The sequence below is a fragment of the Chaetomium fimeti genome (assembly GCF_033439085.1).
Source record: "Chaetomium fimeti strain CBS 168.71 chromosome Unknown B0H64scaffold_5, whole genome shotgun sequence".
In the NCBI taxonomy this organism is placed as follows: Eukaryota; Fungi; Ascomycota; class Sordariomycetes; order Sordariales; family Chaetomiaceae; genus Chaetomium; species Chaetomium fimeti.
In genome coordinates, this window is record NW_026944333.1 from 206,302 (window position 1) to 220,925 (window position 14,624).

Consider the following 14,624-nt stretch of genomic DNA (forward strand, 5'->3'; position numbering starts at 1 on the left):
CTACCTAGGTAACCATGGCCTCGACAAGGCTCCGTCGATTTCCAACTGGAAATCCCCTCTCTCTCCCCGCACCGCGCGAGGACGGGGCCAACGATACCTCCCGCGATGGACAGCATCCACACGAGGGAAACCGCTGAGGGCTTGGTTGTCCTCCGCAACCCAGAAAGGGCAGAGACAGAGTAAGTGGGCTTCCATTTTGTTCACCGCCAAACCCGTTCAGGTGCCCGGCACCCCATAGGAGGCAAGCGCTAATTAATAGTCTTTCTCCTGCAGTATCGTCTTCATTCACGGCTTAGGTGGCCACCCTTACAAGACTTGGGCGTGCCCTCGGCGAAAGAATACCCCCATCGGCGTTCCACGCAACACGAACCAGGCCTCGTCTGATATCCGGTCCGAGTTCCCCGATAGCCGACGTTATTTTGCTCGTTTATTTGCCAAGATCGGATGTGGGGATGGGGATGCGGATGGGAGTGTTGCTGTCGACACATGCAGCGAACCGCCGAGGCGCCTTGCATCCGAGGACGGTCCTCGCGACGCAACCAGCGGCAACGAAGATGTTTACTGGCCACGCGATCTTCTGGGGGACGAAGGCCACTGTCGCAACGCGCGAATTCTCACATACGGCTATGATTCCAAGGTTACGAAAGGGTTCAGCAGCACCAACCAGAACGATCTATTCGCGCACGCCAAGGACCTGCTCTACGCGCTGCAACGGGAAAAGCCTGCGAGAAGGCCGGTGATTTTCGTGGCTCATTCGCTGGGCGGCCTGCTTGTCAAGGAAGCACTTCGCCGCTCCGAGTCTTCGGAAGAGGCCGAGTTCAAGGACATTGTGAAGTCTACCAAAGGGGTCATTTTCCTCGGCACACCGCATAGGGGCAGTCCAGGAATGGCCGATCTTGGCCAGACAGTTCGAACCATTGCCAGCACCATCCTGAGGGTGGACTCAAACGCCGCTCTTCTCCGAGCCCTCGGGACAGACAGTCCAGAGCTGGAACTTGGGAGGGAGTCCTTCACGACGCTGTGGCGAAAATATAACTTCCGCGTGAAGACTTTCCAGGAGGCGTGGGGCATATCCGGCGTGAACGCTGGGCCCCTGAATAAAAAGGTTGTTCTGGATACATCATCCACCCTGGACGATCCCAGAGAACATGCCGAAACAATATCGGCAAACCACATGAACATGTGCAAATTCGAAACAAGACGTGATGCTGGCTATCGGAAGATTGCGTTTGAGATCGGATCCATGATAGCGTCGGGTAGGATTGGTAAGCTAACCTCACACCCAACCAGGCAGAATCCCCCCTGGTAGTGTATTATGCGTTATTTAACCGTCATTCTAGTCCCCCATATTAGTGATGATGGGCAAGGTATGACAGCATGCTCAACAGTGGACAATACACCTGGTTCTAACGATGGTTAAAGCCTTTCTGGCCTCGCTAGCTTTCGCCGAGATGAATAACAGATTCGGCAACATCCAAAGAGCTCTGGATGAGACTTGCGGCTGGCTGTATTCTACCAATCAATACAATGACTGGATCAACAACGCGAATGTTACCAAGGACCACGGCCTCCTTTGGATTAAAGGGAAGCCTGGCTCTGGGAAATCGACTCTCATGAAGGACGCTGTGCGTCGAGCCAGGCGCCTGTATGACGGCACTCAGACCACCATTGCCGCTTTCTTCTTCAACGCACGGGGAACAGGACAGCTCGAGAAGACTCCTTTCGGTCTCTATCGGTCTCTGCTCTACCAGGTCCTTTGCCAGGACTCGTTGGCGCTCGATCATTTATGCCCAATATTTATGCAGAAGGCCATGTTCTGTCCAACTGTGACATGGCATCAAGAAGAACTGCAGGATCTGCTGTTACACGTCTTCACAACCTGCGAGTCGAGGCCGGCCATTCTCTTCATTGACGCCATGGACGAATGTAACGACGACGAGGTCAGAGACCTGGTTCGTTTCTTCAAAAGTATCAGCAATAAGGCTTGCCATACTGGCGCCAGCCTCAAGATTTGCTTCTCCAGCCGGCATTATCCTCACATATCCATCAATGGATGCCCCGAGGTCGTCGTCGAGAAACATAACCGAGCCGACATCTTACGCTACATCGTTGCCGAGGCCGAGGACAACCACTCCATCGCGGACCTCAAGGACGAAATTTTCGAAAGGTCCTCTGGCGTTTTCCTTTGGGTAGTCCTCGCTATCGCTATGCTAGGGCAGTATGGCCGGGGCAAGTCATTGAAATTGCTGCAGCAGAAGTTGCGGGAAATACCCCCGGAACTTAGCACCCTCTTCCGATCCCTCTTTACGAACCAAGATGCCACCGAAACCGAGCGTGCGGTTCGCCTCATGCAGCTAGTCCTGTTCAGCATGCAGCCTCTGACCCAAAACCAAATCCATCAGGCCCTGGCATTCGGGGGGACTTGCTATCACTCCCTTGCAGCATGGAAGGAGTCGGTGGAATATCTCGAGACGCGTGTAAAGATGCACGAGATGATCCTTGACCTCTCCAGGGGCCTTTTGGAACAGGCTCCGAGCAGCGCAAGCCGCGATCCAACTTACCAGTTCATCCATGAGACCGTACGCGAATTCTTTCTCCATGGCAACGGCTTCAGCTTGCTCCATTTCAGTTCGAGGTCCATTGTCGGGAGTGGCCATTCCATGATGACCACCTGCTTCGTAAATTACCTCGAGATACGTGAGCTTCGATCGGCCACGCCAACCAAATCCAAGCTTATAGGGCACGACCCTGACCTTGCACTGCTTGCTTACATATCCGCGCACATCTTTGACCACATCGAGGGAGCGGAGGAGCAGGGGATATCACAGGAGGGCGTTTTGCGTCGTCTTAGCGATGACACATGCGAACTACTACGACGGCTAGAGGCATCGCCGTTGGTAACACGTTACAAACCCGGATCGACTATCCTCGTGGCAGCTGTCGACTTTGGGGTCGTCAAAACAGCGGACCGGATCTTGAGGATGGGATTTTCGGTCAACGAGCCAACCGTAACACCGCTCGGGTACGCCCTACATACCGCCCTAAGCGGTCCCCGCCAACTTCACCGGGTGCAAGGTGACAGAGGCTCCTAGTCCATATATATTATTCGCGGATCTACTCAACTCGAAATGGTTGACATGCTACTTCGGAATGGAGCCGACGTCTCCTTGAAGAACCAGTTCGGGCAAACACCGCTACACATCGCCGCTACCAGGAGCGCCGATCTCGTGTTGGCCGTGCTAGATAAGAAGCCGAACGTCAACGCACAGGATATTGACAGGGAGACGCCGCTCCATCGAGCGGTTCATAGCGGCTACTATTATCGTCAGATTGTTGAGATTCTGCTTTCACACGGCGCTCGGGTGGACATTCCGGATCGTCGAGGCGAGACCCCCTTAGATGTAGCCTCCCGGAGCGGCGTCCTTTTCCGAGATGTAACTAAGAGTGCGGTGTCGGTCTGCGAGTCGGTCGCGAAGCTGATAGAGGAGCATGTAAGAAAGTCGGGATGTGGTAATTAACTAGTTGCCTCCTCTGTATATCCCCCTTCTTCTAGTGCCATACCCTCATTTCCATATAAATCCTAACATCCCTCGGTTCAGGTCAAGCAGGTGACACCCGCAACCCATACGACGTTCGCCCGGCCAAAGGGCAAACCCCGACATTTTGCCGTCTGAAAGCCTGGTCCGCATGATCAGAACGGCCCAACAGCCCGGGGTCAGATCCCGGTGATTGGCTGGAAGACATGCCGGAACGTTCCCTTGGACCCCTCTTTGCTTCATGGTTCCTCGGAGGCTGAAACGACAACTGCCAGTCCTTCCCAGAACATCTCACAAACGTATCCATCCAGCCTAGGAGAATCCCAAGATACAGCATCCCACTACAGCCATGTCCACCAACAATGGAAGCCTCGACGAGTTCACATCGAAACCCATATTTTGGGTACTGGGATTCCTAACGATCGTCTCCTACATCGTCACAATCCGCAACGAAATAGCAGTCAACCGTTACAGAGCAACATTAATATCTTATGACGCGGAGACCATCATGATTCTGGCGTTCTTTTCAAATATAAGATGGCTCATACCTTATACCACTTCGCGACCACGGAAGTTACTGTTTGCGTTTCTTTATCTCGGCGTCTTTGGGATGCACGTCTTGATGCTACGCTGGGTTGGGATTACGGGGTGGAGATGGATCATTAAGGTCACGTTCGACTTCTGGCCGGCTCAGGGACACTGGCTGAGACAACTTGAAGATTATTTCGATTTTCTCGTATTAACCCTAATCTTGTTTTTTATAGTGGTTAGCGCTGTTTGTCTTGGGGTGGTGATGGCTTGCTTCCAGCTGACGTGTGTCTATGAGTTGATCACGTACGAACCTGATGTTGGGAGGAAAGAGAAGTGAAAAAAGAGGGGAGGGTTTTCTGTTCATTATAAGTAAAAACAATCAACTAGCGAATTTAACCCGCGAAAGACCCGGGGATCGTCTAGATTGTAGCCCGAAAGCCGATAGACTTATGGAAAATAATCACGCCTGTGTGACAGTTCCTGTCCCGGGGACCCCGAATGGCCCGCTCATAGTCAACTGCCCTCTGCCTACCTAGTGACAATCTAAAACTTGTTCCCTTTAGTTGTAACCAAATGAACTTGAAAGGGTAGGTTCAATTCGGGTCGGCTCAAATCGCGACCCCATTCCTCCAAAACGCCTCGGGTAGTGGCTAGCGGCAGGTGCGAGTTTCTAGCAAAGAGCGGGAAAGAACGACTGGCACCGTGAAAGACTTTTCACCACCTCGAGTTTGGCCACCGTGACTTGGTCATACCACACCACTGCAATTTCCTTGCGACCCGACATTCCACAAAGCTGCAGGAACTTCCACTCGTTTTCTCCCATCTCAATATTTTCCAGTTACAAGTACCACAACTCGGGTCTCACCAGAAACAAATCCACCGACCTTACCCATCTTCCGCTCTTTCGTTTCCACCGACTCTCACTTCCCGGATTTCCCCAATCCTCCTTCACCAACTGCGAGCCACGTTTGAACTAGGAACCTAATTTCCAGCATCGGCCGCCACCCAGTAAGTTTCATCGTCATTATCGTTGACAGTCGGAAAGTCTGTTGCAACCATCTGTCTTTCCCCTGGCTCGCGAGGCTAAGGCCGCCGACCGGAGCGATGGAAACCGGGAGATGTGACCATGTCGAACAATCGGCGACAATACACTGCCCACAGGCACAGGTTTTGGCATAACTGACGTAAACCTCTGCAGAACATCTAGCAAATACCGAACAGTTGAGCCATCAAGATGTTCTTTAGCCGTGTCTCTTTCGCGGTGGCCGCCGTTTTCTTTGGTGCCGCCGCCGCTATCGACAACGGTGCCGCCTACCTCGACCAGCGTGACGCGCTTGTTGTGCGCAACGGCGAAACGATCACGGTTACTGTCTCGGAGCCTGCCACTGTCACCGTCACTATCGCGGGCGCCTCTCCCTGCGAGTCGGACCAGGACACGGAGACGGTGGGCTCCAGCACCACCCCGATTGAGACCTACACCACTTCGTCCATCGAGACGTACACCACGTCCACCGAGACGTCGACAAGCACATCCACCGCGACCATCCCCGGCACCTCGTCGGTGACCTCTACGGTTTCGACGGTCCCCGACGTCCCCAGCAGCGCCGAGGTCTCGTCGTCGGCGACCACCACCCACACTCACCCCACCACCGCCGAGGTGTCCACGACGGATACTTCGACGACGGCGACCCCCACCACGACCGTCAATGGTGCGGGCAACAACAAGGCCAATTTGGTGGGTGGCGTTGTCGCTGGCGGCGCCGTCGCGCTCGCTTTGGCCATGGCCTAAGATGGTTGGGCCTCTCTTCGGACCCTTCCTAGCCTTCTCGTTACCAAGACATGATGGGCAGGCGGGGTGAACGGACGCAAACATTCCTTTATGTTTCCACCGTTTTCTTTTGGCATTTGCTTATGGGCCACGGTTCGGTTGCCTGGATGAAGCGCGAGAGGGTGGAGGTAATGCGTGGGGAAGGGAGGGTTAGGGAATCTTGCTATTTCTTATGTCATTTCATTTCATCACGGACCCAGGGTTGCTATCGAAACGGGGACGAGTTTACGCGAGTAAGGCGGCGGAGAGTAATGGTGCCATAGGCTCGCAATTGACACAGACTTCACTCTGTCCTTGATCCTGCAAAATTGAGGGTGCCAATGACACGATTGCAGTTGCTGGCTCCCATCGCTGGCCCGATGCTTCGCCGGACGAGAGTTGGCGAGCACTGACGGCGACCACTCACAGACCCCGACGGGATGGAAAGGTGGGGATTGAGAAGCTGGCTTCATTGGATGCCGCGTGATTTAAGCGGGGCAAACCTGCATGAGGGAAACGACGACAAGCGGCCTCGCTTCTCTTGTTGGAGATGGTTTTGGGGGCGGCCGATGTCATGGTGGGCTCGGTGAGTTACACAATAATGCAGCTGACGGCCGAACCAGATGGGTTTCCATTGTTGATGTCCCCACATTTCTAGCAGCCTTGCATAGGACACAGGGGTGTGATCAGTCAGTGGAAAGAAAGGAGGGTGTCGAGGGAGTCGGAGGACAAGTTCAGTCATTGTCTAGGTGTATATAAAGGGTGTGGTCCATGGCTCCCCTCTCAGTCTTCTACCTCAGTTCGACACCTTCAGAACCGACATCCGAGTCTAACAAGTTACAACCCAGACCCTCTCACTCTGTCATTGTGTTTCTCTTGTCTCTAAATTGCACCTATTTTTCTCAAACACAACATCTCACCTCTCGCCTCGCTCACAAGTCACCCGTCACCATGGCACCCCCATCCATCTCCATCAAGCTCCTCCGCCCCAGCGCCCTCCAACTCAGCGCTGACGAACCCTGCATCCTCGAGATGCACATCCCCATCGCCCTCCCCCACCGCCTCGACCCATCCCTCCCCGCGCCCCCTTACCACACCGGCACAATCCTGCCGCACGACTTCCGCGACCGCCACGCCATCTCCGTGTTCCGGCCCCTGATGGCCCAGGTCCTCGCCCACATGCTGGGCAGCGCCAGCGCCAGCTCAGACCCAGACGCGGACCCGGCCGCGGAGCATGTCGCCGCCGCCAACGCCGCCGTGTCGAGGCTCGGATTCGACGTGGCTACTAGCCCGAGCGACTCGTACCGGCTGTTTGATAGCTGGGAGGCCGACACCGTGTTTGATAAGGAGAGTGGCTTTGATCTGGAGCGGGGGTATTGGAAGAATAAGAAGGGTGAGAAGCATCGGGGTGTGATTCGGGCGTTTGATGATGTTTTTGATCGTATTATTATTTACCATACGTTTGTGTTGCGGTTGGTTTGTGGGACCGGCGAGGCGGCGGCTTGGAAGGAGGCGAATCCGAGGGTGGTGAGGTTTGATGTGGTGCCAGTGGAGGAGGAGGAGGAGGGTGATCAGGGTTGGGATGGGGGAGAGGTCGTGTTTGAGGTCAAGGAGTACACGGAGAACGCGAGACGGAGGGTTAATGCTGAGGTTGCGATGCCTATGGCTGATTGGGGTGCTCCCGAGGCTCCTGCCACTGAGGGCGCGTAGGGAACTTTTTGTCTTTTTCCCCCTTTCCTTTCTTTCCCTGCTTTGTTCCTTGTCCCCTCCTCCCCCCTATTTATCCTCTAGGGAAGGCACTTGGGTTTTGCTTGTTTGTAAGTTTAGCAATCTGCCACTAATTGATCTCTCTGCAAGTACTCTATGAATTTACACACGACCGGCGTGCTTTTATCGACAGCCCGCTATCAAATGACGCAATCTCTCTAAAAGCTGACAGGGGACACGGTCAACGTGCAACCCGCGTCCCCCCTTTCCTCGCCCCAATGCCATGGAATAAGCCTTAAGTGACAGCCCAACAAAAGGGGATCCGAACCCGCAGTTTCCCTCCCGCCGTCTTGTGACCCACCCAAATCTCAAGTCTGGTGCCAACATGCTTAACGCATAATTCACCTAACGGCGCCGCGCGCCCTGCCCACCCCGGGCACCCGGCGCACTCCGGGCAGCCGGCGAACCCCGCGAGCCATTGCTACCCCCCTCCCAGCTAATATACTAGTCCATAGTGTGCTTGGAGCAGTATTCATTGGTCTTCCGAATCGACGTGTTCTCTGGAGTCATGCGGCACTGGACTTTGGCCCTGCAGCCGGCCTTATCGCGCTTGTACCCGTCGGTCCGGCATCCGCAGGCGTACTCGAGGTAATAGTAGTAGCACATGGTTAAGTACTGAGCTGGTTTTGAGGCGGGGAAAGATGTAGAGTGTTTATGTGGTAGTGGTGGTGGGGAGTGAGGATCTCCTAGGGGTTGTTCTTGCATCGTTCGTTTGGGTGTTTGTTTGCTTGAATGAATGCTGCTGAAGTTCGAGTTGTTAACCGTGTGATGATGAGCAAAAAAGACTGAACCATGATCTCAAGGGGCTTTAAATACATGGACCGGCTAAGAGATACCCACCATATGCTTCACAAAAAGGACCTGGCCATCAACATTGTCACCAGCGCCAGAAGTCAGGCCGTTGACCTCCTCGTTAGCCGTTGTCCAAGGCTCGAAACGTGGCCGAGGTTGATGACCGCCCCGGATCGAACTTGAAGCATCTCAGTGCCAGCAGCCATAGCGAGGAGGATGTATCATGTGGAAGCATTTTGATATCCAAAGGACTCAATACTGTTTGGGAACAAAGCCCAGGGGGCGGCGCGATCCTTAAGAATAGTAGCAACCTGAAGCCAGGCCTGACCAGGTCGGTCGCTCAGTGTTGTCTGGGGCCGAATTTGCAGGCATTTGGATCAGGGTGTTGGCGAAATTGATGGGACCTTAAGCACTCCCTGCCCTCCACTTCTCACCCTCCCCCCCGAAACCTCCTACTCCCGCCCCCTAGGGCGATCTATCACACTAGTCTTTGCGTCTGCGTGCGACACTGGCCCTGGCCGTGGTCCAGTCCCTGGAGCTAACAAAAAAAGAAACAGAAAGAGGCAAGCAAGTTGGCATCTTGAACGGCTCAAACTCGGCCGCGCCTCGTAGACGTGAGACGGGAGTAACCGACACGGTTGGAAGGACTAGTTACTAGCAATGACCAAAAGCCGTGGACCGTCTCCCGGGCCAGAGTTGAACGGTCGGCCCGTGGCAGGCTCGGGGGGGGGGGGGGCTCTCAGCCCCTCTGTACCGCTTGTCACGAGAGAATGAGAGAGTGCGTGCCCCGGACCTCAAAGCATACGGAACATGTGGATTCAGGGGTAGGTATGTTGAAGACGTGAGGTAGATAACACGATATTCACTACTTCTTAGGTGGTTTGGGCCTGAGGGCTCAGATGGCTTGACTGAAGATGGGCTTCGGCAGCAATTCATGCAGACTTCGAGACTGTTGGCTCGACCCAGTTGGCGAGTGGTTGATGATTCGAAGGTTTTGGTTCTGTGCTACTCCGTGTAACCACAGTGTTGGGCTCCGTTAATAATAATGCCAGGCTGCAAGGCAGATGAACCCCAAGACTCGCCGAGTCACCGTCTGGAAATCTGGGCCGCGGGATCCGGAATCCCCCCTCAGATTTTAAGACGACGTTGAGAGACAGCGATGCCTGTGACGAGAGTTATGAGCAAATCGATGAGGGCTAGGACTGGTTTGACCCGACTTGGGATAACCTTTTTGGGTTTGAGGTCAGGTTTTCATTGAAGAACTTTTCTGCCCTTGAGATTCTCGAGCTCGAAGAGCGTCTGTTGTACGGGCCGGTGTTTGAGGACTTTGACAACGTGGAGAGCGACAGAGTAGAGACTCCCATATTTCTTCTGCTACTGCTCAGTGTACATGGTGATATTTGTTTCTTTATTCTTCTGGCTATGTCCAACCACCCATCGCACATTACCCCCCTACCTACCCTACTGGACGACTCGACTTGACTCGGCCATCCCCTTCCCAATTAGCCCCCACTCCCCCCCTGGTAGGCACCTCGCTCATATTCTCCGGTTCACTTCACTGCCTCCTGCCTACTACCTGACCTCGACAAGCCCCGCCAAAGCAAGCCCCCCCACCCAATTATCAGAACCCCACAGACAACCTCACAGCAACAGATCCCCATTCCCCGCCACCCCCTGCGCAGCCGGCTGGTACACGGTCTGCGGCGCATACTGGTTAACCACATACCCCGCCGCCTCACCACCATTCCCCCCGAAACTGTCGCCCAGCTCCTGGATCTGCATGCCGTGCATCTGCTGGGTAGCAAAGTACGCGTCGGCGTCGCTGACGGCCTGCGCGAGGTCACCACCACCACCACCGTTTTGTGCCCCCGCAGACTGGGCCGGGTTGTAGTCGCGGCCCGTGCGGGGGTCGAAGTCGGCGGGCTGGCCGCCGAGCCCCAGCTGGCTGAGGCTCTTGTTGGCGTCGGACTGGAGCCCGGGGGGCGCGGCGGCGGTGGGGAGGTCGTGGCGCTGCAGGGCGGGCGAGTCCTGCAGGCGGCGGGGGCGGGCGTTGCGGAAGACGGTCTGGACGGGCTTGAGGTAGACGGTGGCCAGCGTGCCGACGTTGAGGCACATCTCCTCGAGCGTGACGGCGTCGAGCCGCTCCGACTCGGCCGTGATGGCCGGCTTGTCGCCCATGACGACGCGGCGCGCCGCTTCCATGTCGGTCGAGAGCAGCCGCCAGTACATGTAGGCGCGGTCGCGCAGGTCGGGGTTGTCGGTTTCTTCGGTGGCCCATTTGAGGACCTTGGGCACGAGTTCCTGGCCTTTGGTCGGCCGCTGGATGAAGAGCTTGACGGTGGCGGTCAGCAGGGCGAGTTGCACCTCGACGGGCTCTTCGGCGAAGGTGAAGAGGAAGTCCTCGAGGAGCGCGTCCGAGTTCTCGATGCGGCTGGCGTATTGCCCGATGACCCATACCATGGCCGCCTTGGCCTCGGGCTCGTCGAGTGAGTCGAGGTGCTCGCAGAGCGTGCCGATGATGCTCTCATACTGGTTAGGGTACTTGCGGAAGATGTTGCGGATTACCACCGTCGCCTCCTGCACGATGTACGTGACCTTGGTGGCGACGAGTTCCAGCAGCAGGTTGATACACCGCCGCGCGGCGGGCTCAATTTTGATGGCCAGTTTGCCGATGGCGCGGACGGCTTTGCGGACGAAGTGCACATCGATCTCGGTGGCGTATTCTCGAAGCTCGGTCAACACTTCGTCAATGTTTTTCTCATTGGCGAGCATGAAGATGAGCTCGAGCTTGGTGACCTTGACGTAGATGGGGTCGTTGTATTTGCAAAAGAAGACGCGGATGTCGTTGCGGAGCACCTCGGGTCGCCGCTGGAGGATGAGCAGGGCATTTCGGAGGGCCAGGTACTGCACCTCGGGTCCCTTGGCGAGCAGTGTGACCAGCGGTGGTGACAGTTTCCGGCAGAGGGCGGCGATCTGTTTCTGGTCGGCGATGTAGTTCATTAGGTAGAGAATTACGCGAATGCAGGTGAGCACGACGGCCGAGTTGGAGTGTGAGAGGCGAGGGGCGATGCGCTCAGCCAGGAGCGCGGCCTCGCCGGATTCTTGCGGCACGTAGGACATGAGGGCTTCCAAAATGTAGGTTTGACCCCATCTAATACACGTCAGCTCTATACCATGGAGAAGTTAAGACAGGGCGCATACTCGGAGCAATCCGGCAAGATGGCAACCATCTTGGAGGCGTTGCTATAGTCGATGGTGAGTTTGATGGCGTCGCTCCGTTCCCAGATGTCCATCAATCCCGCCAGCGCGCTTGCTACCACGGTTGGATTGTCGTCCCTCAGCAGGCCGTTTAACCTGTCGATAAGGTCCGACTTCTCTACCATGTGGCGGTCGTGATCGTACAGCTTCGCCACACAATATGCCGCCGTCTTACGCACGTACGGATCCGGGTCTCGGAGCAGCTGTTTGACGATGGGCACGGTCGCCTCGACAAATTCTCGTACGTGGATATAAGACATGGTTCGTAGGGCGAGTGCCCGCACGAGGGGGTTGTGGTCTTGCATGTCCTAGAGAGGATGAGCATGCGCACGCGGCACAACGGGACCAACAGCAGGTACTGACATGTTGCAACACCGGAATGGCTTTTACCGCCACGTCCGGGCGCATCCTGGCGTAGTTGACGAGGAAGAGAAAGCACCTAGCGGTCTTATCAGTATTGCCTGGTATCCATGATTCGGGTGGCGGTTAGTCGTATCCCTCTTACATCTTCTTGATCTCGAGGTTTGGAATGTTCATGCAGCCAACAATATCGGGGAACAGCGCGACCATATCGTTGTTGCTCATGGTCATGTTGGCGACAATCTTCTTGAGGGCGATCTTCTTGGCGGTGAAGTGCTTGTCCTTCTTGCCGCCGCTATTCAGCTCGAAGCGCAGCTCGGCGACTTTGCCCTGTGGTAGCGCCCGCATTGGTGAGTGAACAGACGGAGGGATGTATGCGAGAAACATGGTGACGGCGGTCGGGGGGACCTGGGGAGGAAGCTCATGGTGTCCGTGGACGAGGAGGGGGTTGTCGAATGGAAGATAGGTCGGCGCGGTGGGAAGCAGGAGTGCGCCGGCGCGTGAGTGTAGGATTGTTAGGGAACAAGGGAGGGGGGAAGAGAGGGCGGTTCGCCAAGAAGGGGGTGTGCATATGAGGGGCAGCGAGGCTGGTCGATATCAAAAGAAACCTGGAAGCTGGTGTCCGGATTTGGAGGCTTGATTCTTCCCCGCAGTCCCCCGCGACGCCCATCATGTATGTACAAGGACGGGAGAAACAAGGAAAGCAGATAAGGGGCATGGGCTTACCCGAGCGAACAGCTTCGAGTCCCCTCCTCCCTGAGCGGTCGCCATGTTTCGTGCTTGTTCTCAACAACTTAGGGTATCGTTGTGCAATGCGGTACAAGATGTTGCGTTCGTTCGGGTGAGCTGGTACGGCGGTCTCGGCGCCGAGTCTTCGAAGTGTGTCGAGTTTGGGACAGATGGGGGAGATGGTTACGACTCGCACGAGCCTTTGGCGCCGGCGCAACAGCGCCTTATTTTCGGAGCGGGTGGTCAAGGTTGGTATCGAGATGGCTGTTCGGCTTGGTGTCACATGTGGCGTTGTGTTTCTCGCTCGATGCCCAAAGTAGTCGTCGTCGGTCGCGTTGCTTACTCGAGCGCGTCGCTATCGGGATTAGCGCGGGATGGTCGAGGTGCCGAATGGTTGAAATCGTTTCCGCTTCTCGTTGAGGTCTCTGGTTTGCGTCAATGGCTGACGGCGCGGTCGAGCGAGGGAGTTGACGTTGCCAGACTCCAGCAAGGTTCAACAGGGGAAGGCCCAGGGATTTCGGTGATCGGAACCCCAGCGTGGGTCTGTCCCCTGAAAATTGCACCAATTCCGCAACGGCGCGACTGGTGGGGCACCGGGGGACCACAACGGTCCCACTGGCACGGGAGCAAGCGGGTTTGCCAAGCAAGCGCGAGGCTGGACGCCAGCGGACGCCAGCGGACGCCAAACTTGACCTCACCTTCGCGTTTCGTTGTTTCTCGACCTCGATTTCATCGCATCAGCCAATTGCGCCGAGCGCGAACCACATCGCACAATGTCCGCCGTCGCAACCAATTCTCTGCCCACGTGGGCAGAAGGTCTCCAGAACCCGCCGGCACACAAGTCGAAGCAGGCCGGGATTCCCGACCCCCCGGGGTACCCTTCGTCGCAATCGCCGTCCGGCTCCAAGGTAGAGCTCCCGCTGTCTCTGCATCCGGTGTCAGTCCATTAGATGCATCGCTAACGCAAGCGCTCGCAGAAGAAGGATGCCAAGGACAGCAAGACCGCCCCGCGAAAGGCGCCGACACCCGAGGAGATGGATACGTTGAAGCTCAAGAAGGCCTGGGAGGTGGCGTTGGGCCCCATAAAGAGCCTTCCTATGACGGGCATCATGATGTACATGTCGGGAAACTCGCTGCAGATCTTCAGCATCATGATGGTGTTCATGGCCTTCAAGAACCCCATCATGGGCATTCTGGGCACCAACCAGGCCTTCGAGCGTTTCGAGACGGAGAGCAACCGAGCCAAGATGCTTCAGGTCAAGCTGGCGTACGTGGCCATGCAAGCGGTTGCGTTGGCACTCGGGATATGGAAGATCAACGGGATGGGGTTGCTACCGTACGTATGCCGGCATATCGCGAAGATAGACGGATGGCTGACTGTGGTTACAGAACAACGAGATCGGACTGGCTTGCCTGGGAATCCCAGCGCGAAGCCGTGGAGCATGCGGTGTCGGCGTTATAGAAGAGAGACATGGGAGAATGGAAGAAGCAGCATGTTTGGACATATCATACCCATAGAGTGAGCTGCGCAAGGCCGGCTAGTTCAGGGGTTGCATCCCGCAGTTTTCCGTAATCGGTGAACCACACCATCCCATCGCTTGAATATCCTCCGACCCATCTTGGTGCCAGGAAATTTGTGTGGTAGCAATGAACAAGGGCCACTCGAGAAAACATGAAGAGAATATCATCACGCGCAGCAAAATGACTGCTTGACCCACAATTGGGGGCGGTTGCCGAGGCTAGCCCTGAGCCTTCCGCTGTGCCGCTCCGCATGAGTCGGGCGCATGCAAACCTGACTTTAAATACCACGAGGTCGAAGCTCGGCAATGGCCGAAGGATTGGTC

General features: G+C 56.0%; 6 protein-coding genes across 6 annotated transcripts; 5 read left to right on the forward strand and 1 right to left on the reverse strand.

Moving 5' to 3' along the window:
* Positions 1-105: 105 nt before the first annotated feature.
* Positions 106-3,518, forward strand: B0H64DRAFT_417972 (uncharacterized protein; the record flags this gene model as incomplete). Its single annotated transcript, XM_062805282.1, has 6 exons — positions 106-179; positions 274-1,265; positions 1,354-1,367; positions 1,452-3,048; positions 3,157-3,434; positions 3,465-3,518. 6 exons carry the CDS (start codon positions 106-108, stop codon positions 3,516-3,518), a joined length of 3,009 nt encoding a protein of 1,002 aa, XP_062657372.1.
* Positions 3,519-3,809: 291 nt separating this feature from the next.
* B0H64DRAFT_398842 (uncharacterized protein) lies at positions 3,810-4,531 on the forward strand. The gene has a single exon (XM_062803986.1). It carries the CDS (start codon positions 3,886-3,888, stop codon positions 4,402-4,404), a length of 519 nt encoding a protein of 172 aa, XP_062657373.1. The 5' UTR covers positions 3,810-3,885; the 3' UTR covers positions 4,405-4,531.
* A 770-nt stretch (positions 4,532-5,301) lies between these two features.
* On the forward strand, positions 5,302-5,856 carry B0H64DRAFT_374722 (uncharacterized protein; the record flags this gene model as incomplete). The annotated part of the gene is made up of 1 exon (XM_062802361.1): positions 5,302-5,856. The coding sequence occupies one exon, from the start codon at positions 5,302-5,304 to the stop codon at positions 5,854-5,856; it is 555 nt and encodes a 184-aa protein (XP_062657374.1).
* Positions 5,857-6,825: 969 nt separating this feature from the next.
* On the forward strand, positions 6,826-7,584 carry B0H64DRAFT_374723 (uncharacterized protein; the record flags this gene model as incomplete). The annotated part of the gene is made up of 1 exon (XM_062802362.1): positions 6,826-7,584. The coding sequence occupies one exon, from the start codon at positions 6,826-6,828 to the stop codon at positions 7,582-7,584; it is 759 nt and encodes a 252-aa protein (XP_062657375.1).
* Positions 7,585-9,994: 2,410 nt separating this feature from the next.
* Positions 9,995-12,651, reverse strand: B0H64DRAFT_174100 (adaptin N terminal region-domain-containing protein). The gene is made up of 4 exons (XM_062798816.1): positions 12,197-12,651; positions 12,055-12,130; positions 11,635-11,999; positions 9,995-11,584 (listed from the first exon to the last, which is right to left on the reverse strand). The coding sequence occupies exons 1-4, from the start codon at positions 12,436-12,438 to the stop codon at positions 10,075-10,077; spliced, it is 2,193 nt and encodes a 730-aa protein (XP_062657376.1). The 5' UTR covers positions 12,439-12,651; the 3' UTR covers positions 9,995-10,074.
* Positions 12,652-13,553: 902 nt separating this feature from the next.
* B0H64DRAFT_374725 (uncharacterized protein) lies at positions 13,554-14,242 on the forward strand (the record flags this gene model as incomplete). Its single annotated transcript, XM_062802363.1, has 3 exons — positions 13,554-13,688; positions 13,758-14,116; positions 14,170-14,242. 3 exons carry the CDS (start codon positions 13,554-13,556, stop codon positions 14,240-14,242), a joined length of 567 nt encoding a protein of 188 aa, XP_062657377.1.
* Positions 14,243-14,624: the final 382 nt, after the last annotated feature.